At 43.5% G+C, this 27,067-nt stretch overlaps 1 protein-coding gene across 2 annotated transcripts in view; it reads left to right on the forward strand.

Moving 5' to 3' along the window:
- Positions 1-2,125: 2,125 nt before the first annotated feature.
- galk1 (galactokinase 1) overlaps positions 2,126-27,067 on the forward strand; it is a 31,187-nt gene continuing 6,245 nt past the window's right edge. For both annotated transcript variants that reach the window (XM_060844377.1, XM_060844378.1), the window contains exons 1-6: positions 2,126-2,318; positions 3,472-3,661; positions 6,512-6,631; positions 8,536-8,671; positions 21,080-21,261; positions 23,861-24,011. In XM_060844377.1, coding sequence (XP_060700360.1) covers positions 2,157-2,318; positions 3,472-3,661; positions 6,512-6,631; positions 8,536-8,671; positions 21,080-21,261; positions 23,861-24,011 — 941 coding nt within the window. In that variant the 5' untranslated portion in view covers positions 2,126-2,156. The remainder of the gene's footprint in view (positions 2,319-3,471; positions 3,662-6,511; positions 6,632-8,535; positions 8,672-21,079; positions 21,262-23,860; positions 24,012-27,067) is intronic.

The following is a 27,067-nucleotide window of genomic DNA, read 5'->3' on the forward strand; positions in this document are numbered from 1 at the left end:
GCAACACCGGGGACAGGTAGAACCTCAGTACATAGTGACACTTGGTGTTTGCGTACCGGGGATCCATGCACAGCTTGATGCAGCCACACACAAAGGTGGCCATCAGGGTGAGGGTGGCATTGGGTGTGTTTTTTCCCCCGTTGCCCAGATCTTTACGCATCGAGTCCCTCCGGACTCGGTCCATCTTTGATCTCCATATAAATTGGAAGATGGCCCGGGTGACTGCAGCTGCATAGGTTCTGGGAATAGGCCAGACCTGTGCCATGTATAACAGCAATGACAGTGCCTCACAGCTGATGACCAGGTTTTTTCCCGCGATGGAGAGCGATCTTAGCTTCCATCTGCCCAGTTTCTGCCTCACTTTGCTGATACGCTCCTCTCAAGATTTAGCACATGCCCCAGCTCCCCCCCCACCATCCCCATACCAAATACCCAGCACCCCTGGGTGATCGGTCCTGACGGTGAAGAGGTTCGAGGATTGGTCGATCCAGTTCCCGAAGAGCATGGCCTCGCTCTTGCCTCGGTTTACCTCGGCCCCTGAGGCCCGTTTGAACTGGTCACAAATGCACATGAGTCTGCGCACGGACAGCGGATCCGAGCAGAAAATGGTGATGTCATCCATGTACAGGGATGCCTTAACCTGCAGGCCCCTGCTGCCAGGAATAGTCACCCCTCTCAGGCTCGCATCCTTCTTGATGGACTCGGCAAATGGCTCTATGCAGCACACAAACAAGGCAGGAAAGGGAGGGGAGCCCTGCCTGACTCCAGATCTGACTGGGAAGCTATCTGATTCCCACCCATTGATTGAGACTGCACTGACAATGTTGGTGTAGAGCAGTCTGATCCACTTGCAGATTCCCTCCCCAAAGCCCATTTTGGAAAGAACATCTCTCATATTCATGTGTGATATCCTGTTAGAGGCTTTCTCCTGGTCCAGGCTGATCAGGCAGGTGTCCAACCCTCTGTCCTGCACGTAGGCGATCGTATCCCTGAGGAGTGCGAGACTCTCAGCGACCTTCCTGCCCGATACAGCACAGGTTTGGTCAGAATGAATCACCGACCCCAGAGCAGACCTGACCCGGTTGGCGATAACCTTTGACAAAATTTTGTAATTCGCATTCAATAGTGAGATTGGTGTCCAATTTCTGATTTCCTCCCTCTCCCCCTTCTGCTTGTAGATGAGGGTGATGATGCCTTTCCTCATGGATTCATTCATGGTACCTGCCCGAAGCATACTGACATACACCTCCAGCAGGTCCTGGCCAATCAAGTCCCACAGAGCTGAATAGAGCTCAACTGGTAAGCCGTTGCTTCCGGGAGTTTTATTCTTTTCGAAGGATTCGAGGGCCTTAGTCAGCTTGTCCAGAGATAGCGGCTGGTCCAGCCTCCCCCGTGTTCTGTCATCTAAGACCTCCGTGATAGAGGACAGGAACGACTGGGAGACCGCGCTGTCGGTTAGCTTTGCGTCATACAGACTGACATAGAAGGATTTGCTGATCCTCATGATGTCAGCCTGAGATGACGTTACCAAGCCAACTTTTTCCTTCAGGTTGCTGAGTACGGAGCTCTCTTTGTGCACCTTCTGGAAGAAGAAACGTGAGCATGTCTCATCCTGCTCCACCGAGTGAACCGGAAGATTATCTTGGAGGCCTCTGAGGCAAAGAGAACTTAACAATAAACAAATCAGAGGGTCTTCCAAAAAAGATTTCAGATTGAACAAATGGTCTGGATTTGGGGATAAATGATAAATGATAATACATTCCTGACACACACCCAACATTCCTCCATTCACAATGAAGTGCAGAGAGGGTGTGACACCAGCAGCCAATCAGCATCGACGGGGTGAGGAGGGGTGTGACACACATGGTGGGGCGGTGTCCCCTAGTGGCCAATGGGAGGCGCGGACGTGAGTGGGCGGTGCTGGTGGCGTCGATCAACAGATAAGGCGGGGACGACGGAATGATTGACAGATGCAATTTATGTCTGATTGACGGATGTGGCCGAGGGGGCGAGGCTGATCTTTGATTGATAGAGAGATGGGCGAATAGGGTGTGGGGTAAGTGCGGTGCTGACGTTTGATTGACAGGAGGGGGCAGTGTTTGCGTTGATTGACAGGAGGGGCAAGGCGAGGGCACGGCTGGCCGCGCGGCTGGGTGATGATGGCGGACGCCGGCATGGAAAGGTTGCTGCACGACACACTGCGGGCTTTCAGGGAGAATTACCCGACCTGCGAGCCGAGGGTTGGCGTGGCCGCTCCGGGAAGAGTGAATCTCATCGGAGAGCACACAGACTATAATCAGGGATTCGTGTTGCCGGTGGTGAGTGGGAAGACAGCGTGAGGGATGGGCCGAGTGGTTTGGGAAAGAGAAGGAGGGGGGGCGTGATGTACTGAGGGGAGTGGGTGTGAGGAAAGCAGGACATATAGAGGTGCTATGTAGGGGAACAGGGCGAGGGTCCAGAATGAGGGAGAGGTGAGGGTGGGGGTGGGAGAGTGTGGAGATACAGTGGGAGTGGGGTGGGATGGGCTGGAGAGGAGAGGGGGGTGTTTGGTGAGTGAGGGAGACTGCAGAGGAAGGAAATTGTTGGAGAAGAGGGATTTTGAGGGAAGCACGTTGATTCCGTAGCCTTAATGAGCCGAATGCGAGAGAGGGGTGTGGTGCATAAGTGTTGGGAGAAGTAAAGGGATGAGCTGTAGGGTAAGGATCAGTTACAGATAATGGGGAAGAGGGTAGAGATGGGGTGGGAAACAAGGTGTCTTAGTTGATGATGGTCGAATGATTGATGTAGGTCAGGATTTGGGGGAACCTGCTCCCCAACAAGTCAATGGGAGGAGAGCTGAGAGGTTATAGGCAGGAAGGGTGGAAGGGAGAAGGGAAGGATGGGCAGGAGAAAGGCTTCTTGCACTGGGAGGAAGAGATCAGCTGGAGAGCAGGTTCCCCCAAATCCTGACCTACTTCAATCACTCAACCATCATCAATAAAACAGAGAATGTGGTCTGGCTGATTGTGGGATCCTTTTGTACTGAGATGAGTGGAGGGATACCAGACTTTACAGGAACAAATTATTGCAGATGCTGGAATCTGTGCTGAAAACAAACAATGCTGAAAATCACAGAAAGTCAGGCAGCATGGAAACTTTAGCTGGCTCTCTCATTGGATGCTGCCTGACGCACTGTGATTTCCTGCCAGACTTTATACATTGTAACAGAGTACAAATCACAGTGACCAGTGTTGGTTGTAAAATGCCTTGATACTTTCTGATTCCATCAATCGTGCTCTGAAAATCCCATGATCTTGCATGGAAAAAAATGCTTTCAAGTGCTGAATGGGAAAATTTTGTGGCGGTTTAACTTTAAAGCAAACTACTGAACATTAGAAAGAAAAGCTTAAATACAGATAGAAAAGAGATTCTTTGGCTGTCTGATTTTTGAGTGGTTGTTCATTGGTGGCTAATAATATGTTAATCCTTAAGGCTCTCCCGATGGTCACAGTGTTGGTTGGCTGTCAGAGTGCAGATGGGATAATCTCATTACTTACTACGGCAAAGGAGGCAGATGAACCAAAACAACTGGAATTTCCTGTGCCAACTGAATCAAAGCCTCTGAGTCCTGGTGTACCTCGCTGGGCTAACTATGTGAAGGGAGTTATTCAGCATTACAGGGGTAAGAATGCTCTTGTTCCTAGAGATCACTAACATGTTGAGCTGCAATTTGTTTAGGTCAGTAGAGTCCAAAGTAAGGATGATCATATAAGACAGACATTAATTTGGGGGCTGTGGCACAGTGGTAATGTTCTTATCTCTGCACAAGAGATATAGGGTAGTGTACTGATAAATGAAACACATCAACCACAAATATTCAACAACATTTTATTTTCATAAAAAGCATTCTGGAAAACTTCAACGTACAAAGCTTACTAATAGAGTAATATAAACAAATTCATGAACTAATTGACTATAAACATTCAACAACATTTTATTTCCATAAAAAACATTCTAATAAAAACATTTGGTAAAACTCAAACGTACACAGCTTCAGCACTATGGCAGGTGGCAGTTTTAAAGGCTTCTTCAAGTGTCATCTGTCTCCTTAACATAGGCTTCTGTCTAAGCAATCTCTCTTTAATTGAGTAAATTGCCGTAACCTCTTGCTCACCGATAAATGAACGTTGTTCAAGGCCAGCAATTAACTGATCACACATTTTCACCATATCATCAATGGGGACTTTTTCAACTGTGTTCACTAACTCATCATCATCATCATCATCATCATCATCACCAATACTATCCTCACACTTATCTGTACTGGAGCCCTATTTAAAACCATTTCAGCAATGTTCCCATCGCTTAAGGAATGCATGACAGGCGCATCATTGTCAATGTTCAGCATTCCTTCGATGTCAGCTTCATGTAATTTATTTACACTTTCATCTGATAAATCTTGTGCATAAGTAACAAGGATTGCTATCATCTTTTTCTCTTCAGTGACATGAAATCCTTCAAACTCCTTACAAGAAACATCGTTGTAGGCCAGAGTCTGTGCCAAGCATTTGTTAATGTTGCTTTATCAACATCATTCCAAGCATTAGCAACTGCGTAAATGGCATCCTTAAGACTAAACTCTTACAGGAAGACTTGAATTCCTATCTCACTGTTGACTGCAGCAAGCATACTGTTTAAAAAAATAGTCTTTATACTTAACTCTTCATGGAGCGTAAAATTCCTTGGTCACAAGACTGTAATACTGACGTCACATTCGGGGGTAAGTAAGTGCCAAAAACATTACTTTTCACAAGCTGTTCGGCAGAGGATGTGCGGAGCAGTTGTCCAGGAACAATAAAATTTCACACTTTTCCTCCAGTCCCGCTTGTCTGCAATGAACTCGTGCTGCTGGCAAAAATTTCTCTGGTTACTTGTGCTTTCTTGTTTGTATATTAATGCACAGGCAAATTACGTACACCTTTAAGACATCTTGGATGTTTGTTTTCCCAATCACTGCCAATTTCACCTTGTGTGTGCCTGCAACAGTGACACACCCAAGAATAGTTAATCCGTCCTTAGTTTCCTTAAAACCTGTTGGTGTTCTGTTATTAGCCATTGCTAATGTTTTTCTGGGGACATAGCGCCAGAAGAGAGCTGTTTCATCAACATTGTAAATTTGTTCAGGACTAATGCTTGGCAAATTCATCAACATAACTTTCAGCTGCTTCATGGTCCGCAGAAGCCTTTCACTACAGATGTTCAGGTATTTCACACCATTAAGCTTCTTGAATTTCTGCAGCCATTGCCATTGACATTCGCCTTTAATGTTCAGTTCTTTATGATATTTTCTAGCTTGTTCCATGACCATCAAACCAGTCAGTGGCATACGTTCACTTCTTCGTTGTCTAATCCACTCCATCAACACACGGTTAAGATCTTAATTTTTTGCCCTATGCAGTGTTTTCCTATTTTTCATTAGTTGATAGTCATCACTGTCACCATAAAACTTCAGTAACTTGTCTTTCTGTTTCTTCAAATCATAGACAGTGGTAGTTCCGACACCATATTCTTCAGTAAGATGCCACACAGCCACACCACGATCCAGCTTCTGCAATAACTCTATTTTATGCATTCTTTATAATGAGAGATGCTTCCATTTCTTTATATTATTGTAGCCATAAATGTATCTGCACCTCTTTTTGACATTTTCGTTCTAAAATTAAACAATTTAGCACAGTAAATACAATACACAACTCACGCTTCGGAGTGCTGGGCCACACTGCCATGTGGGTTGAGTGGGTGCAGCCTTCGCCTGCCAAGAAAACCCCGTGATGTTACACAGACATGAATGATGTTGCATGCTCCTTGAGCTTTTCAGTTTTTGGATGCTCAGATAAAGGGATACGGAGCTGTACTGTTAACATTGAGAGCGTTCAGACCTGCAGCTCATAACATGTTGCTTCTTTGAAAATAACCAGCAGATGAGTTGACCTCCAGATCCAGCTCCAATGACTATGGGGAGATTACAGCAAAATGTATGCAGTTTTGTCCTCTACTGATCTGAAGATACAAACTTGTCAACTTTGTCACCACTTTTTGTTTTGTAATTCATTGCTTATGATTGCTAGTTAGTATAAATTTTCTGTAGAATTTCTCATAGTTAAATTTTAGGAGAAACTGAGGATTGTAGATGCTGGAGAGTCAAAAGGTGTGGTGCTGGAAAAGCGCAGCAGGTCAGGCAGCATCTGAGGAGCAGGAGAGTTGACGTTTCAAGATCCTTGAGAATGATCTATGCCCGAAACATTGACTGTCCTGCTCCTTTGATGCTGATTGACTAGCTGTGCTTTTCCAGCGCCACACTTTTTGACTCGTAATTAAATGTAGTAGTCCTTTTGACAATTAGTGTACTGAGGTGCACCGGCTGGTGTACAGCAGATATACTTAGCTATTTTGTTAGTAGTTTTGAGACTTTTTGAGTATTTTTCCTTGCCCTCCGACCCATATGGATATACTGTCTATTATATCTTTGTAGCGGGTCCACTTCCTGGGTTTAAGGCAGTGATGGCAAGTAATGTTCCATTGGGAGGAGGGTTGTCCAGTTCAGCATCTTTGGAAGTTGCCATGTACACCTTCCTACAGCAAATTTGTCCAGGTGAGTGAAATGCGATGCTTTATAATTGGAAAATGATCAGTCTCTGCAATACTTCTTTGTCTCTGCAATAATTCTTTGCCTCTTTCACTCCCAGAAAGGTTCAGTGATGAAAGTTTCCCTGAATTACTGGTCCTCTCCAGTCTAGTTGTTCAGTTTTTGTATTGAACGTATCCAAGTTGCCATGTGAGGTAATTACTCTGTGAATTGTTCCTACTGTTTGGCTGGACCATTCATCACAATCAGTGCAAGTCCACCAACTACTGTAAAGACTTGGCTTCAGTCCTGTTATGACCTTTTCATGATAGCACATTGATCTTTTTACGGATACTTGCACCACAAAGTGCCAGGCAATGACCAGCTCTAACAAGATAGAATCCAATCATTGTCCTATGATGTTTTCTGGCATTACATCACTGAATCCCCTACTGTCAACATCCGGGAGGAGGGAGTGGTAACTATTAACCAGAAACTGAACTGGACTAGCCATATAAATACTGTGATTACAAAAGCAGGTCAGATGCTTGTAATCCTGCAGTGAATAACTTCCTTCTCATCTCCCAATGTTTATCAACAAGGCTCAAGTTGGGAGTGAGGTGGAATGCTCTCTACTTGTCTGGTTAGGTGCAGCTCCAATAACAAGCAAGAAGTTCAATCCTGTGCAGTACAATGCACTCTATCTACCTCCTTCAACATTCACTCCCTTTTTCACCACTGATGCATAATAGGACACTGTGTATCTTCTGCAAAGTACACAGCAGTAACTCACCAAGTCTCCTTCAACACCATCTTCCAACTGTGCAACCTCAACAATATAGAAGGACAAGGACATGGGAACACTACATCCTGAAAGTTCACCTTTAAGCCACACATTACCCTGACTTTCTTGTCATAACTTCACTGCAGCTGTGTCAAAATCCTGGAACTCCCTAGGTAAAAACATTGGGTATACCTACATCACATGGGAAGGCAGTGGCCTTGGTGTATTGCTAGACTATTAATCAGAAACCCATAAACAATACGAGGACCTGGGTTCAAATCCTGCCCTGGTGGTTGATGGAATTTGGATTCAATTAAATGCCTGGAAGTAAGAGTATAATGATTACCATGAATCTTTGTTCATTGTCAGGAAAAATCCATCTGGCTCATTAATGTCCTTGAGAGAAGGAAACTGCAATCCTTAGCTGGTCGAACCTACATGCCATTGTAGACCCACATTAATATAGTTGGCTGTTAACTGCACTCTGGGCAATTAGTCAATTAGCTAGACAATAAATACTGGCCTAGCCAGCGAGGCACTCATACTACGAATGAATTTAAAAAGCCAGTATTTCAAGTAACTCGCGACCACTTCTCTAGAGCATTTAGAAGCTGGCATGAAATGCTGACATTCCATGAACACATTTTTAAAAAGTCATGGTACTGGACTGGCAGGTCAGAGTCTATGAATTAAAATATGATTAGCCCATGTTAAATATAATTCATTAAATCTGCTGGCATCAGAAAAAAAAACCATAAATGCTGCTGGTAGATTGTCTCAGAAAATCCACTGATTTACTAATATCCTTTGGTGAAGGGACTTTTTTCCTGTACTTGCTACACATGATTCCACTCCAACGTTATGGTTGCCTTTTAGTCCCTTCAGAAATGGTTCAGACAACTAGGGATAGGCAAGTGGAATGGATCATCTGAATTCCAACTGATTAAACTCTGGAATTAGCTTTGGAGGACAGACGTAATGATTGTGGCACACCATTTAGGACGGGAGAGAAAGGTTGTTGTGGATTGTTGAATGACACATCTCCTGGCAATAGGAACCATGTCTATATGTCATAGATAAGGCATGTGTCTTGGTGGTGGTAGCAGTGCAATAAGGCCTCACTATGTTTTAACTTTCTGATCATCAGATGATGGAGATTTAATGGAAAAAGCCCTGGCCTGTCAGAAAGCTGAGCATACCTTTGCCTCCATGCCTTGTGGAATCATGGACCAGTTCATCTCAGTGATGGGGCAAAAGGATCATGCCTTGCTTATTGATTGCAGGTGAGCCAAAGAAGGCATATGCATTTGTTGAGTGTGATCTGTGATCTCGTGATAATCTGTGTAGCGCTTTCCCTCCCATTCAAAGCAAAACATTCAGAGACACAGTGTAATTTTACTTCCTTCATTTTTATTTGGGCCCTGGAGGGAGAGAGAACAATCGCCCATGTGCACAAAGACATGAGTTCACGGTCTTCTCTGGAAGAGCAGTTTCTCAATGAATTGCATTGTCACTTTACAGGGCGGTGTACCCAGATGAGGCAACATGCATATTAATTGGGTGACTGTTACAATCAATGAGTATCTATAGCAGTGACCAAGCCCTTTACTGTTATACAATAAATGTACTTAACCTTGTTAACTGGGTTCATACAATGGATACTTTTCCCCTTGTTAGCTGACCTTGCATACTTAATGCTTCCAATATTGTTAAGCGGCTCTACATAATGAATGCTTTATCACCTTGTTAACCCATTACTCTTGACTCCAGCATCCCATTGTTAACTGTAAGCGCTTATCTGATCTGAGTCATGCTCAGCTGAACCTCTTGTTTCACAAAACTCAGAACTTAACTCTTTCCTGTATATGCTTCTACCCTATGTGCATTCTCAGTTTTGATCATGGATCAGATGACAGTGCTACCATTTGAGTCAGATGATTGTGGGTTCAAAACCACTCCTGGAACTCTCGCACAAAATGTGGGCTGACACCCCAATGTAGTAATGGGAGAATTCTACACTGTCTGATTTCATAGAGCCATAGTGGTCTACAGTACAGTGGCTTTGGTGCATTGAGTCTGTTCCGGTCAAAAACAAGCACTTCACTGTTCTCATTCCATTTCCCAGCACTTGGCCTACACTTTGGCATCACAAGGTGCATGTCTAAATAGTCTTAAATGTTTTGAGGGTTTCTGCCTCTACCCCCTTTACAGGCAATGAGTTCCAGATTCCTACCACCCTCTGGATGAAATAGTTTATTTTTCCTCACATCTCTAAATCTCCTGCTACTTACCTTCAATTAATGCCCCTTGTCATTGATCCCTCCAAGAGGAAAAAATGTCTCCTCTCAATCTTTGCTTCAAGGGAAATCTATCTTCTTGGCTAAAATTTTCCATCCCAAGCAACACACTGGTAAACTACTCTGCATCCTCTCCAGAACAGTCAGAGTAATGTGAATTCCAGAACTGCACACAATACTCTATCTGTGGCCTAGACGACAAATAATATAGTTCCAGCATAATTACCTGCTATTGAACTCTGTCAAGGCTAGTAAAGGCAAGTATCCAACCATATGCCTTCCAAATCAATCTACATGTCCTGCTATCTTAAGGGACCGGTGGACATGCACACTGACTTCCCTATGATCCTCAGTGTTTCCTACTATTCCTCATGTATTCTCTTGCCTTATTTGTCCTCCTGAGTGCATCACCTCACACTTATCCTGGTTGAATTCCATTTGCCACTGATCAACACATTGACCAGCCCATTAATATCCTCCTGTAGACTAAGGTTATCCTCTCAATACTTAGCACCTCATTGATTTTTGTATTACCTGTGAACTTACTGATCAGGCATCCTACATTAAAGTCTAACTCATTTATACCACAACAGCAAGGGCTGCTACACTGATCCTTGCAAACCCTCTCAAATGTTAGTGTTGATCTCTCTTTACACCTTCCCTGTGACTGTAATACCATATTCTCCATGTTATTCTGCTACCTGGTGCACTCAGTATGGTACAATCTACCTGTAGAGCATGCAGAAAAACACCTTGATACATGTGACGACAATAAATCAAATCAAATTAAATCAAGCCCCACGAGACACACATTTCTAGTCACAAAAACTCACCCCAACCATCACCTCTGCTTCCTGCCATTCTGTCAATATCTGATGTCCTATACAGCCGCAACTTGACCTCCCAACTCTTGTACTCAATACTCTGACCAATAAAGGAAAGCATTCCAAATGCTTTCTTCTCTATCTTGTCTACCTGTGACTCCACTTTCAATTATAGCACCATACAACACAATTAGGTTATTCTCAATGTGAAGGCAAGACTTCGTCTCGATAAGGAGTCTGCAGTGCTCACTCTTACTGATACTGTCATGGACAGATGCATCTGCAACTGGCAGATTGGTGAGAATGAGGTCAAGTGTGTCTTTCCCTCTGTAGGTTCCTTCACTGCCTCCCGCAGACGCAATCTAGCAGCTATGTCCTTTAGGACCTGACCAGTTCGATCAATAATATTGTTGCCAAGCCACCCTTGGTGGTAAACATTGAAATCCCCCACCCAGAGTGCATTTTGTGCCTTGCTGTCCTCAGTGTTTCCTCTAAGTGTTGCTCAACATGGAGGAGTACCGATTCATCAACTGAGAGAGGACAGTAAGTGGGCGGCACGGTGGCACAGTGGTTAGCACTGCTGCCTCACAGCGCCTGAGACCCGGGTTCAATTCCCGACTCAGGCGACAGACTGTGTGGAGTTTGCACGTTCTCCCCGTGTCTGCGTGGGTTTCCTCCGGGTGCTCTGGTTTCCTCCCACAGTCCAAAGATGTGCAGGTCAGGTGAATTGGCCATGCTAAATTGCCCGTATTGTTAGGTAAGGGGTAAATGTAGGGGTATGGGTGGGTTGCGCTTCGGCTGGTCGGTGTGGACTTGTTGGGCCGAAGGGCCTGTTTCCACACTGTAAGTAATCTAATCTAATCTAATCTATAGTAGGTCAAGAAGGCAGTTCATCATCATGTTTAAAGGATGTTTTGCTTGACCATATCTAACCTGAAGGTACAAGAGTTCATAGGGTCAGAGACAATGTTGAGGACTCTGAGAGCAACTCCCTCCTGACAGTATAGCATGGGGCTGCCACCACTGCTGGGTCTGTCCTGCCGGTGAGACAGGACATATCCAGGAATAGTAATGTTGGTATTTTGGACATTGTTAGGCATTGTATTTTAGGAATGATTCTGTGAGTATGACTGTGTCAGGTTGTTGCTTCCCTAGTCTTTGAGACAGCTCTCCCAATATTGGCACTAGCCCCTAGATGAGGACTTTGCAGGGTCGACAGAGTTGTTTCTGCCATTGTCTTTCTTGGTGCCAAGGTCAATGCCAGGTGATCTGTCTGGTTTAATTTCTTTGAGACTTTGTAGCGATTGGTACAACTTAACAGCTTGCGAGGCCATTTCAGAGAGCAACTGGGAGTCAACCACATTGCTGTGAGTCTGGAGTCACATATAGGCCAGACCAGTTAAGGATGGGGACAGATCTCCTTCCCTGAAGGATATTAGTGAACCAGATGGGTTTTTCCGACAGTCAACAATGGTTTCATGACCATCATTAAACCCTTAATTTCAGATTTTATGGAAATCAAATTCCACCATCTACTGTGGTGGAAGTCGAATCTGGGTTCTCAGAACATTGTCTGGGTCTCTGGATTCATAGACTAGGGATAATACCACCAGGTCATCGCCTTCCACAGAGGTAGTAAAATTATGTTTCTATAAGAATATATCAGTTAAATCAACAAGTAACCACTAATTAAAAAAAAATGTTCCATGGACCCAGGTTCGATTCCAGCCTTGGGCAACTGTGTGTGGAGTTTGCACATTGTCCCCGTGTCTGCGTGGGTTTGCTCCAGGTGTTCAGGTTTCCTCCCACAGTCCAAAGATGTGCAGGCCAGGTGAATTGGCCATGCGAAATTGCCCATAGTGTTCGCTGCATTAGTTAGAGGGAAATGGGTCTGGGTGGGTTACTCTTTGGAGGGTCAGTGTGGACTTGTTGGGCTGAATGGCCTGTTCCCACACTGTAGGTAATGTAATCTAATATTAGCCTTCTCAGCCAATTAAATTGGCGATTGTCTGTGGTGCCACTCCTGTGATAGACGGTGCATTTTATCCTTAATGTTACGATGCAGAAGGAGGTTCTTCGGCTTGTCATATCTGCACAGGTTCTATTCCTTAGTGGCAGTCTCCTGTCATTTCCCCATAGCAGTCCGCATCATTTGTATTCAAATAATCATCCAGTGAACCTGCCTGAAGATTTCCAGGCAGTGCACTCCATACCCTAACTACTCACTGTGTGAAAATGTTGCTTCTTATGAATCACTTTAAATCTAAAGTTAAAAATCACACAATACCAGTTCATAGTCCCAATAGGTTTATTTGGAAGCACTAGCTTTTGGAGCACTTCATCAGGTGGTTTAAATCTATGCGCTGTCATTCTTTTTCCTTTTACAAGCAGGAACAGCTTCTCCCAGCCTACTCTATCTAAGCCTGCTCATGATTTTGAAAACCTGTGCCAAATCTCCTGTCAACCTTCTTCTGCCCAAGGAGAACAGTCCCAACTCCAGGCAGTTCCTAGGTTATGAATGGGTTCAGTGCTTGAGTGCCTTCATAAGTCGATTTGTGTGCAAGTTGGAACGCAACACAATACAATGTGAAATAGCTGTTTGTAAGAGCAAGCAAAAGTTCACATGTCAGCTATTTAAAATCTATATTAATATGAAACCTCATTTGTAAATATGAGCGTTCATACATCGACATTCATAAATTAATATTATTGTACTTGCTGCACCCAATGTGACCTACTGTACATGGGAGAAACCAAATGCAGGCTGGGTTATTGCTTTGCAGAAAACCTCCGGTCTGTGTGTGGGCATGACCCCTTAGCTGGTCATTTTAACACAGCAATCTGCTCATACGCTCACATGTCTGCCCTCGGCTTGCTGCGGTGTTCCAGTGAATCATTGCACACACTGAAGAAATAACATTTAATCTAGGCAGTTTATGACCTTCTGGGGTTAACATTGAATTCAACATCTTCAAATTGTGAATTATTTCTTCCCTTAACTTTTAGCTTGTTACATTCCGTTATCATGTCCTCTTTCCCTTCCCTCCATCTGTCTGTCTTTTCAAGTCTGGCAGGAGACACATTGTTCTGCCATTCTCACATTCTGATCAATTAATCTGAACTATCAACATCTTTTCAGCACCTTATAGCCACAACTCTCAAAACACCCCCACCCCAAACTATAGCATAAATAATGTCTCCTTCACACTTCACTTCAGACTCAATGTTAGCTTGCTCTCTCACCATGGATGGTGTCTGACCCACTGTGATCCTCAGCATTGGTTGTTTTCAGCTGCATAACCTCACGTGTTTAGAGGAGAATTTTCATGTGTTCATTTATCTGCACTTTTAGGCTGTCACAGAACACTACTTTGTTCTGACTTACTTTTGCTAGACTACTCTCTCCTTTTGTTCTTCCTACTGTGAAGACTGATGTAAAGTATTTATTCAAATTCTCTGCCATTTCCTGGTTCTCCATTATTATTCTCCCAGCCTTGTTCTCTAAGAGGCCTTTCTTAACTTTGGCCTCTCTCTTCCTTTTTATAAAGACTGGACCATTGCTGTGGTAGTATGGCTCTGATAACCAAACCATAGCTTGGTTTGAGTCATAATTCCTCTGGTTTCAGCCCTCTTGCCTCTCATTCAAAGCCTCATTCAGTATTGCCCATCCAACTGCCTTAAACATTTCACCACCATTATATCTTTACTCACAAAATGCTTAAAGGGATAAACTGGGTAGATGCAGTTATGAAGTTTCCCCTAGGAGTCTAGAATAGTGGGCATAATTAAAAAAAAAGGGGGTTCCGCTTGTGTCCAAGATAAGGAGATTTTTTTGGAGGCTTGAGAACCTTTAGGATTCTCTTTCACAAAAGGATGTGATGGCTCAGCCATTGAGTATGGTTAGTGTAGAGATTGATACTTTTCTGATCACTTATGGCATACAGGGTTATGGGAACGGGGTGAATAAACAGCACTAAAATATTTGATCAGCCATGATTGTATTGAATGGCTGGTAGGCTTGACGAATTAAGTGGACTACTAACGTTTCTGTGTTCTTATTCTTCATTAGCCTGCAACCTAAGGAATACTATAAAATGAAATTTGGCACTGAATCACACAAGGTGACATTAAGTCAGATGACCAAAAGCTTGGTATAAAGACAGTTTGAGGGTGTGAACAGATTTAAGGATGAAATTCTAGAGATGAGGGCTTCATTGCCACTGCTGGAGTGCTTTACACCAGGGATGTTCAAGAACTGGAGGAGCACAAATAACTTGAATGGTTGTAGAGCTGGATAGGATTACAGCGGAAAAATGTGTTGCTGGAAAAGCGCAGAAGAGAGAGGACTGGGAGATTTGAAAGCAAGGATGAGATTTCTAAAATTGAGACATTGCTAAACCAGGATTCAGGGCTGATGTGCAAGCATGAATGAAGAGTTGAGTGGGACTTAGTGCGATTTAAGATGTGGCAGCAGAGGTTTGGATGATCTCAAGGTTAGAGAGAGAGTCAAAAATGGGAGGCTAGCCAGGATTGAACCAGTTAAATCCACAGGAAACCAACATATGGTTGAGGATTTCAGCTTAAGATGAGTGAGGCAAAGGTGCAATTGGGTAACGTCATGCAAGTGGATGAAAGGAAAAATGAGAAGTGGCAGATGCAGTTGAGGAGATTGTCTTGATCTTCATGAGAAAAAAAAGATCTTGGAGAAACATTTCACTCGACTGAGAATCAAGCAATGAAGGATCAAAATAATTTTCAAGTCATGTGGCTAAGTATATTAGGAAATGCTGGGGAATTGGTGCAATGTGCAGGGAAGGTGATTTCTCTGCTTATTTATTGCAATCAATCATTTCCTCCTTGCATCTGATCTTTGGTTCCTGAAATCTCCACCCCTTAGTCACATGGCAGTGTTTTCTTCTGTAGCTTATGTTGACCTGTAGTGACGTATGAACAATACAACAGAACAGGGGAGTTTTGTATTTTTGTGCACAAATCATCGAATGTTATTGTGCAGGTGGAATTTGGAAAGCAAATGCTAAGTTGACCTTTATCACAAAAAAGTTGGAGGAAAACAGTGAAGACATCTTGTTGCAGTTGTACAGTGAGAGCATGCCTAGAACTACTGGGTTTTTGGTTCTTTTTCTGAAGGAGGGATATACTTGTCTTAGAGAATGATGAAGACTGATCCCTGAGATGAAGGAGCCTAGATCTATATGCAGTAAAGCAGAAGAATTGCTGTTGCTGAAGATACAAAGTCCTTAAGGTGCCTGACAGGATAAATGCTGGAAGAATGTTTCCATTGGCTAATGTTTAGCATTAGAGGTCACAGACTCTAAATAAGGATTCTGCAATTTAGTTCTGATATGAGGAATTTCTTCATTTGAAAGGTTGTGAATGTTTGTAATTTTCTTTTACTTCAGAGGAGTCTGGATACTTCGTCATTGAGTATATTGAAAACTGAAGTCCACTCGATTTTTAGATATTAAGTGAATTGAGAGGTATGGAGATGGGCCAGATTGTGACATTAAGATAGAAGGTCAGCCACGATCTTTGGCAAAGGACATCCAGATCTATTGCATCTTTGTCGATAAAACATGTTTTATTCACTTTCTCATCGTATCTCTGATCTCTCTCTCTCTCTCTCTCTCTCTCTGTGGTTCAGCTTAACCTTAATTAGAGGGCATAAATTATTCAGTTAAACTAAATTATGCTCACACCTAAATTATTGTTCTAATCTTGTTTATATCTAATCCATGATATATTTTGACTTTAGAGTTAGGTTAGGAAATAATAAAGGTGTAGCAAATCTATGTTTTATCTGCCAGGGAATATTTGTAGAGACAGGACTGGAATAGGCCCTTCAGCCCATGATGTTGTGCCGAACATGATGCCAAATCAAACTAATCCCTTCTGCCTGCCTTTAGTCCATATCCCTCCATTCCTTGCATATTCATATGTTTATCTAAAAGTCTCTTAAACACCCCTATCTTATCTGCCTTCACCACCAGCCCTGGCAGTGTGTTCCAGACTCCTACCATTCTCTGTTTAAAAATTTGACCCTCATATCTCCTTTGAAATTTCCCCCTTTCACTTAAATGTATGCCCTCTAGTATTAGACATTCCAACTTTGGAAGGAGATTCTGACCATCAGCTCTATCTATGCAGCTCATAATTCTGTCAGGTCTCCCCTCAGCCTTCACTGCTCCAGAGAAAACACTTAGAGTTTTTCTAGCCTCTCCATACCTTCTAATCCAAGCAGCATTCTGGTAAACCTCTTCTGCACATTCTCCAAATCTTCCGCATCCTTTCTGTAATGTGGTGACCATAATTGAATACGAGAAATTGTGGATGCATTGGTGATTATTTTCCAGAGTCCGATAGATTTGGGATCAGTTCCTGCGGATTGGAGGGTGCCTAATGTTGTACCACATTTTAAGAAAGGTGGGAGAGAGAAAGCAGTAAATTATAGACCAGTTAGTCTGACCTCAGTGGTGGGAAAGATGCTGGAGTTTATTATAAAGGATGAAATTACGACACATCTGGATAGTAGTAACAGGATAGGTCAGAGTCAGCGTGGATTTATGAAGGGGAAATCATGCTTGATTAATCTTCTGGAATTTTTTGAGGACGTAACTCTGAAGATGGATGAGGGAGATCCAGTAGATGTAGTGTACCTGGACTTTCAGAAAGCTTTTGATAAAGTCCCACATAGGAGGTTAGTGACCAAAATTAGGGCGCATGGTATTGGGGGCAAAGTACTAATTTGGATTGAAAGTTGGTTGGCTGACGGGAAACAAAGATTAGTGATAAACGGCTCCATTTCGGAATGGCAGGCAGTGACCAGTGGTGTACCACAGGGATTTGTACTGGGACCGCAGCTTTTTACAATATATATTAATGATATAGAAGATGGTATTAGTAATAACATTAGCAAATCTGCTGATGATACTAAGCTGGGTGGCAGGATGAAATGTGAGGAGGATGTTAGGAGATTACAGGGTGACCTGGACAGGTTAGGTGAGTGGTCAGATGCATGGCAGATGCAGTTTAATGTGGATAAATGTATGGTTATCCACTTTGGTGGCAAGAACAGGAAGGCAGATTACTACCTAAATGGAATCAATTTAGGTAAAGGGACAGTACAGAGAGATCTGGGTGTTCTTGTACACCAGTCAATGAAGGTAAGCATGCAGGTACAGCAGGTAGTGAAGAAGGCTAATAGCATGCTGGCCTTCATAACAAGAGGGATTGAGTATAGAAGCAAAGAGGTTCTTTTGCAGCTGTACAGTTGTGTGCAGTTCTGGTCTCCAAATTTGAGGAAAGACATTCTGGTTATTGAGGGAGTGCAGCGTAGGTTCACGAGGTCAATTCCTGGAATGGCGGGACTACCTTACGCTGAAAGACTGGAGCGACTGGGCTTGTATACCTTTGAGTTTAGAAGACTGAGAGGGGATCTGATTGAGACATATAAGATTATTAAAGGATTGGACACTCTGGAGGCAGGAAACATGTTTCCGCTGATGGGTGAGCGCCGAACCAGAGGACAGAGCTTAAAAATACGGGGTAGACCATTTAGGACAGAGATGAGCAGAAACGTCTTCACCTAGAGGATGGTGGCTGTATGGAATGCTCTGCCACAGAGGGCAGTGGAGGCCCAGTCTCTGGATTCATTTAAGAGCTCTCAAGGATAGTGGAATCAAGGTGATAAGGCAGGAACAGGATACTGATTAAGGATAATCAGCCATGATCATATTGAATGGTGGTGCAAGCTCGAAGGGCAGAATAGCCTACTCCTGCACCTATTAGCTATTGTCTATGTGTGGCCTAACCAAAGTCTTATATAGCTGCAACATGACATCCTGACTCTTGCACTCAGTTCCCTGATTAAGAAAGGCAAATGTTCCAAATGCCACCTTTACCACCCTATTTATTTGCCTGAAAATATGTTGCTGGAAAAGCGCAGCAGCTCAGGCAGCATCCAAGGAGCAGGAGAATCGACGTTTCGGGCATGAGTCCTTCTTCAGGAATCCTGGCCACTTTCAGGGAACTATGGGCTTGAACCCCAAGATCCCTGTGTACCCCAATGCTGAATAGAGTCCTGCCATTAATTGTATACCTTTCCTTAACATTTGATCTCCCAAAATGTAGCACCTCACACTTACTTGGTTTAAACTCCATCTGCCATTCTCTGCCCATATATGCAACTGATCTACATCCTACTGTATCCTTTGACACCCTTCTATACTATCCAAACTTCACCTACCTTCGTGTCATCTGCAAACATACTAACTCATCCATCTACATTTTCATCCAAATCATTTATATATGTCACAAAAGCAGAGGTCCCCTGCAGAATACAACTAGTCTCGAACCTCTATCCTGAAAAATACCCTTCGACCAATACTCTCTGCCTTCAATGGGCAAGCCAATTCCAAATTCAAGTGGCTAAGTCACCGTGGATTCTCTGCATGTTAAGCTCCAGGATGAGCCTACCATGAGGGACCTGTCGAAAGCCTTACTAAAATCCATGTAGACAACATCCACTGCTCTACCCTCATTAATCATCTTTGTTATCTCCTTGAAAAATTCCATCAAATTAATGACACATGAGCTGCCCCGCAGAAAGCAATGCTGACTGCCTCTAATTAGGCCATGCTTTTCCAAATGCGTGTAAATCCTATCCCTAAGAATTCTCTTCAATATCTTCCCAACCATCAGTGTGAAACCCACTGGTCTGTCATTTCCTGTATTATCCCTATTTCTCTTCTTGAGCAAAGGAACAACATGAGCTGTTTGCCAGTCCTTCAAATCTCTCCATTGGCTAGCACGATTACAAAAATCTTGGTCAAGGTCCCAGTAATCCTCTCTCTTGCCTCTCTCAATAACCTGGGGTAAACATTGTCATGTCCTGGGGACTTAGTTTTTTTAAAGAGATCCACTTTTCTTGATCTCAAAAGGCCATGGCATATTAGCGTGCTCCACGCTAATCTCATTCTGCCCCATATTCTTCTCCTGGGTAAATACTGATGCAAAGTACTCATTTAGGATTCTTCCCACATGCTCTGTCTCTGAACACAAGTTCCCTCCTTTATCCTTGAGTGGATTCTTCTCCCAGTAGGTGTAGAATGCCTTTGGATTCTTGTGACCCTACGTTGCTAAACTCATTTCATGGTCTCTTCTTGCTCTCCTAATTCCCTGCTTGAGTTTTTTTCTGCTGTTTTTTTTATATTCCTCAGATGCCCTGTCAATTTTAGCTTCCTAAATCTTACATATGCGTCTGTTCTTCTTTTGACTAAATTTGCAATCGACCTCATTATCCAAGGGTCTCTTACCTTGCCATCCTGTTTCTTCCCCCTTACTGGAACATGTCGGTCTGAGCTCACTTCAGCAGGTCTTTACACAATTCCCACATATCAAATGTAGACTTGCCTGATAACAGCTCCTTCCATTAAACACTCTCCGGCTTCTGCCTAATACAGACATAACTTGCTCCCCTGCCAAATTACTACCTTCCTGCAAGGTCCTGACTTATCCTTTTTCATAGCTATCTTAAGGAGTTGTGACCACTGAAAGGTCAGTCACCTGGCCATGCTCATTAGCCAGTCAATGTCCAGTATGGCCAGGTGACTGACCTCTATCGGATGACCCTTCCAGTATGCCCTCTCTGATTGCATCTGTGACGTTCTCCCTGATTCGTAATGCAACTTTTCCACCTCTTTTAGCTTCTTCTCCATATCATCTAAAACAACGAAACTCTAGAATGTTGAGCAGCCAATCCTGTCCATCTCTCAACCAAGCTTCTGTAATAGCCACGACATCATAATCCCATGTACTGATCCAGGGTATAACCTGCCTTACTTATAATACTCCTTGCATTGAAATAAACACACTTCAGCCCGATAGTACCTTTATGTTCATTTATCTGTCTCTGCCTACCCTTCCTTTCTGACTTTCTACCTTCCCTTTAATCCCCCCACTTGCTGACCTACTGCTCTGGTTTTCAGCCCTCTGCCACTCGAGTTTAAACTATTTGATGAATCATAAAACCCCTACAGTGTGGAAGCAGACCACTCGACCCAAATCCATACTGACCCTCCGAAGAACATCCCACCAAGACCCAGCCCTCAACCCTATTCCTGTAACCCTGCATTTCTCCTGGCTAACTCACCTAGCCTGCCCATCTTTGAACTGTGGGAGGAAACCACTCAGACACTGAGAGAATGTGCAAACTTCGCACAGATAGTTGCTCTAGGGTGGAATCAAATCCAAATTCCTGACATTGTAAGGCAGCAGTGCTACCCGCTGAGCCACCATGCAGCCCTGAAGCAATAATCTGAATACCTAAAAAATAACATGCTCCAACTCAATGTGCTACAAAATTCACAAAAGGTCCAGGAATTAGCTAGTGAGTTTTTCTCAACATTTATGGGAACCTTAATGAAAGGAACGTGTGAGATTAATTATTTTCATATTTTATGACTGTTCTTTTGGATGTGCATTTGTGGTTGCCCTCAATGAGAAATACATTCATAGGGCTAGAAGTACTTAACTCCTACTGTTCCAAACTCAGGTCTTTGGAAGTTACCCCTGTGCCCCTTAATGACCCCAGTGTGGTGATCCTGATCACAAACTCCAACGTGCGACACACTCTGACAGGAAGCGAGTACCCAACTCGACGCAAGCAGTGCATGGAAGCTGCAAGGGTGCTCAGGAAGGAGAGTCTCCGAGATGCTTCCATGGCTGACCTGAAAGGTGTGTATTGGCTTGGCTTTTATATATTGTTTTTAAGCAGAGGTGGGGCCAGAGAGAAAAAGCACGTTGTTGATTAGCAAATAAGGAGTACTGGGGGGGATTGGTTTAAGAAGTATGTGAGAGATGGATTCCATTTCTGGGGAAGTCATGGTGCAGAGTCGAGTTAGTGACATTACTTGCCATTATGCAGCGTGTAAGTGACTTACATATTACATTGTGGATCTACACTTCAAATTTGCTAGCAATTTTTCTGCTTTGGATGCATAATTGGTACTCACTCGGTTTTAAGGCACTTTGGATATTCTGAGATCATGAAAGGCATTATACAAGTACAAGTGTTTCTTGAGTCTGCTTTTGGACTTGTTGGGATAGTTAAATGACATTAGCTGTCAGAGCTGAAAATGTGTTGCTGGAAAAGCGCAGCAGGTCAGGCAGCATCCAAGGAGCAGGAGAATCGATGTTCCGGGGATGAGCCCTTCTTCAGGAATGAGGAAAGTGTGTCCAGCAGGCTAAGATAAAAGGTAGGGAGGGAAAGGTGGGGGGAGGGGAAATGAGGAAACTGGAGAAATCTGAGTTCATCCCTTGTGGTTGGAGGGTTCCTAGTCGGAAGATGAGGCGATCTTCCTCCAGCCGTCATGTTGCTTTGGTCTGACGGTGGAGGAGTCCAAGGATCTGCATGTCCTAGGTTGAGTGGGAGGGAGAGTTGAAGTGTTGAGCCACGGGGTGGTTGGGTTGGTTGGTCCAGGTGTCCCAGAGCTGTTCTCTGAAACATTCCGCAAGTAGGCAGCCTGTCTCCCCAATGTAGGGGAGGCCACATCGGGTGCAGCGGATGCAGTGAATGGTGTGGAGGTGCAGGTGAATTTGTGGTGGATATGGAAGGATCCCTTGGGGCCTTGGAGGGAAGTAAGGGGGAAGGTGTGGCCTTACTTCCCCCCACCTTGTCTCAATCCTTCGAACTCAGCACCGCCTTCCTAACCTGCAATCTTCTTCCTGACCTCTCTGCCCCCACCCCCATTCCGGCCTATCACCCTCACCTTGACCTCCTTCCACCTATCGTATTCCCAATGCCCCTCCCCGAAGTCCCTCCTCCCTACCTTTTATCTTAGCCTGCTGGACACACTTTTCTCATTCCTGAAGAAGGGCTCATGCCCGAAACGTCGATTCCCCTGCTCCTTGGATGCTGCCTGGCCTGCTGCGCTTTTCCAGCAACACATTTTCAGCTCTGATCTCCAGCTTCTGCAGTCCTCACTTTCTCCTTGAAGATATTAGCTGTCAATCCACCCACCTAATTTACATCATTCCCCATTTTCATTCTGCTTTGGTCATAACTCCCAAACTCACCCTGCAAGGATAATGCCATCACTTCCAACTTACAGCAGATTGATTCTTCTTTGTTGCTGGGTAAAAGTCCTAGAACTCTAATCAGATGGTGGAGTCATGTCACAATGGACTATCGTGGGTCAGCAGGATGACTTATTAACCCCGATTTGAGAGCACATGTTATTGGGCAACTTATGATGGTGTTGCCAGCTATGCCCACATCCCATTAATTAATTTTTAAGAAACACTTAATAGAATTTAAAATTACAACCACCTTTTCTGTCTCTGTTCCTGAAAGCGCCCTCCTGTCCACTCAGTTCCATTCAGTACCAGTTTCCAGTTTGTTCAAAGTACACCAGGGACTGTGGCAGCAGAAAACTCTAATACTGATTTTATAGGGTCAGAAATTATGCCTAATCCATAGATGCGGGTCTATGCTGGAACCAGCTCCAATCCCTTTGATTTCAATTCTGTCTTTCCCCAGTTGCTATGATGCGGTGTTTTTCCTCAAGTGTTTATCTAATTAATTCTTAAAACTACTGACTGACAATTTCAATAATAGTTTGTGTATTCAATATTATTCAATAATAGTTTCAATAATAGCATTCTGTATTCTTGTCACCCAGATTAAAGGGCAGCTGTAAGCATTAATATTGAAAGGAAGCCAGATTTTGCCTAGAGTGCCTTTCAGGTTCTTAAGATGCTCCAAAGTTTGTTACAAACAATGAATGCCTTTTTGAAGTACACAAAGAATTGCGTGAGTAGCCAATGAGCAGACAGTAAAATCCCACAGCCAGCAGACAAAATGTCTTGTGGTTATAAAATTATAGGAAATAAATGCTGATGTCTTTATCACAGGGAATCATTAGACTAAATTGTTTCTTATCATTGGCTTTGTCATCTTGAAAAGTTTGGTTAGATATCATTCTCAAAGAAACGCATGCAATAAGCCATCTCAATTGTATTTGTGGTACTCTGCTGTATGCATTTTGAGCAATATGTTTCTTAACATTATAATACTTCAAAGTACTTTATTATCTGTAAAGTGTTTGGGATATCTTGAAATAGATTATTGAATTTACTAAAGAAATATGCATTTGCTTCTTCCTTGGCGTAATTAATTTCTACCTTTTGCTCCCTCTCTCTGTGCCCTACTCATGTCCTACCTCCCTCATGTGCCTCCTCCCTTTCCATTCCATCCTACTTGAACCCTCTCTTTCTCTTTCTTTCCCATGTGTCTGCTTCTGCTCTGTCTGTCTCCACTGTCTCTCACCCTTAGCGGCTGAGGCCCATCTGGATAAGGAGGTGTATTGCAGGGCCCGTCACGTCATCAGTGAAATCAAACGCACGACTGATGCAGCTGAAGCTTTGAAATCCAGGGATTACCAAGAGTTTGGGAAACTGATGGTGCAGAGCCACAATTCACTGAGGTACAAAGGAATATGGGGCAGAGAGAGGGAAGTGAGAATAAGATGATGCTCTTAAAGTATTTTATTTCCTCAGTAGTTGAGACTGATCACCTGGTGTTATGTGGTGACAGACCTGTGCCCACCAGAGTTCGACGCACCAAGTGTATGTATATGTAGATATTATACAGATACCTCGTGGCACCATAGCTCAGTGTGGTATAGTGACATACTTGTACCCACTGGTACCATAGCTCACTGTGGTACAGTGACAGACCTGTACCCATTGGTACATATATACCATCCAGTATATGGCACTTTCAAGGTCAAATGTTCTCTTTCATTATTAGAAGGTGTTTGGAAATCTGGAATCTATAGCGTTATGGCTGAGGTGTTTTCACAACCAAAGTGACAATGATGTGAAAATTACGCACCATTTTGCCAGTGACCGTAATCTGCACATCCAGTGCTGGATATGTACTGAATGCCAACCTCAATCCAGTGTAGGTCTGGCATCAGGTATTGTAATGTTGGTTGCATAATGCAGCCTTACAGCCAGTGTCCAATACAATATTGAGTGGTAAAGTCTGATATTCAGAAATGATGAGTGTAGTTTGTGACATTTGTAATGATACGTCTGACCTCACCAACTCATTAGCAATGGCATCCTAGGCAAATGTTAAATCTTGATGTTCATCACACTAGAATTCCAAGTTTAATCTGAGGACTCTTGCAGTGCCTCCTTTTAGCCATACTGAACAAGTTGTTTAAGTTATACAATAGACCTTGGCATTTCTGGGTTAGTGAGGAAAAATGAGAGATGTTCTGTGCTCCAAATCACTATTTGGCATAATGCTGGATAAACTATGCTTGTGTATACTTGTGAGGCTCCATCGTTACATTCCTAAGGATGGTATTAGCAACTGATGTCCAGGCGTGGATGCCAAGGATCAGGAATTGGGCAAGGTACTACAAGGTTGATACTGTTACAACACGGAGGTGAACACCTCTATTAGTTAAATTATGATGTTGAAGGTGTGTACTGTACCTTTAGGACTGAGTGAATGCTGTTCTGAACTGAGAGATTACAAGCATCTGTGTATGTGACCAGATGGCAGTCCCAGAGTGTACTGGAAAATTGAAAATACGTAACAGTTGACTGTGAAATGGATAACTGAGTTTTGGTTGCTGTTTTGACAGCAATTCAAATTTAACCAATCAGTTTAAATTATCCCCCAGGATACTAAAACCCAATTGAGTTTGAATTTATTGTTTTCCCAACATTGAACCAATGAGGCAATCCAATCTTGGGGATATACATATGCGGACATAGAACATAGAACATAGAACATAGAAGGATACAGCGCAGTACAGGCCCTTTGGCCCTCGATGTTGCGCCGACCGAATCCTACCTAACCTATACTAGCCCAATAACTTCCAAATGCCTATCCAATGCCCGCTTAAATGACCATAAAGAAGGAGAGTTCACCACTGATACGGGCAGGGCATTCCATGAACTCACAACCCGCTGTGTGAAGAATCTACCCCTAACATCTGTCCTATACCTACCACCCCTTAATTTAAAGCTATGTCCCCTAGTAACACCTGACTCCATTAGCGGTAAAAGGTTCTTAGTATCTACCCTATCTAAACCCCTAATCATCTTATACACTTCTATCAGATCTCCCCTAAACCTTCTCTTCTCCAATGAGAACAGCCCCAAGTGCCTCAGCCTTTCCTCATAAGATTTTCCTACCATTCCAGGCAACATCCTGGTAAACCTCCTCTGCACTCGTTCTAAAGCTTCCACATCCTTCCTATAGTATGGCGACCAAAACTGCACACAATACTCCAGATGAGGCCTCACCAGAGTCTTATACAACTGCAACATGACCTCAGGACTCCGGAACTCAATTCCTCTGCCAATAAAGCCCAGTACACCATATGCCTTCCTCACAGCACTATTTACCTGGGTGGCAACTTTCAGAGATCTGTGTACATGGACACCAAGATCCCTCTGCTCATCCACACTACCAAGTAGCCTACCATTAGCCCAGTAATCCATCATCTTGTTATTCCTACCAAAGTGAATGACTTCGCACTTAGCTACATTGAATTCCATTTGCCACATTTCCGCCCAGCTCTGCAACTTATCTATATCCCGCTGTAACCTACCACTTCCTTCCTCACTATCCACAACTCCACCGACTTTTGTGTCATCCGCAAACTTGCTTACCCAGCTTTCAAGTCCTTCCTCTAGATCATTTATAAAGATAACAAAAAGCAATGGTCCCAAAACAGATCCTTGTGGTACACCGCTAGTAACTGCGCTCCAAGATGAACATAATCCATCTACTACTACCCTCTGTCTCCTTCCAGCCAGCCAATTCCTAATCCAAACCTCTAATGTATCCTCAATGCCATACCTCCGAAGTTTTAGCATTAGCCTACCATGGGGAACCTTATCGAACGCCTTACTAAAATCCATATACACAACATCTACTGCTTTACCCTCATCCACTTCCTTAGTCACCTTCTCAAAGAACTCAATAAGGTTTGTGAGGCACAACCTGCCCTTCACAAAACCATGCTGGCTATCCCTGATCACGTTATTCCTACCCAGATGTTCATAAATCTTATCCCTTACCATTCTCTCTAAGACTTTGCCCACCACTGAAGTCAGACTCACTGGCCTATAGTTACTAGGGCTATCCCTACTCCCTTTCTTGAACAATGGGACCACATTCGCTATCCTCCAGTCCTCTGGTACTATTCCCGTTGACAATGACAACATAAAAATCCAGGCCAATGGCTCTGCTATCTCCTCCCTAGCTTCCCAGAGGATCCTGGGGTAAATGCCATCAGGCCCAGGAGACTTATCTATATTCATCCTTTCCAATATTCCCAAAACCTCTTCCCTGCATATTTCCTGGGCATCCATTCTAATTATTTGTGATTCCATATTCACATCAGCAACAGTGTCCTGTTCCTGAGTGAATACTGATGAAAAGTACTGATTTAATGTCTCTCCAATCTCCTCCGCCTCCACACACAACTTCCCACTACTATCCTTGACTGGA

The sequence above is a fragment of the Hemiscyllium ocellatum genome, chromosome 25, assembly GCF_020745735.1.
Source record: "Hemiscyllium ocellatum isolate sHemOce1 chromosome 25, sHemOce1.pat.X.cur, whole genome shotgun sequence".
NCBI lineage: Eukaryota > Metazoa > Chordata > Chondrichthyes > Orectolobiformes > Hemiscylliidae > Hemiscyllium > Hemiscyllium ocellatum.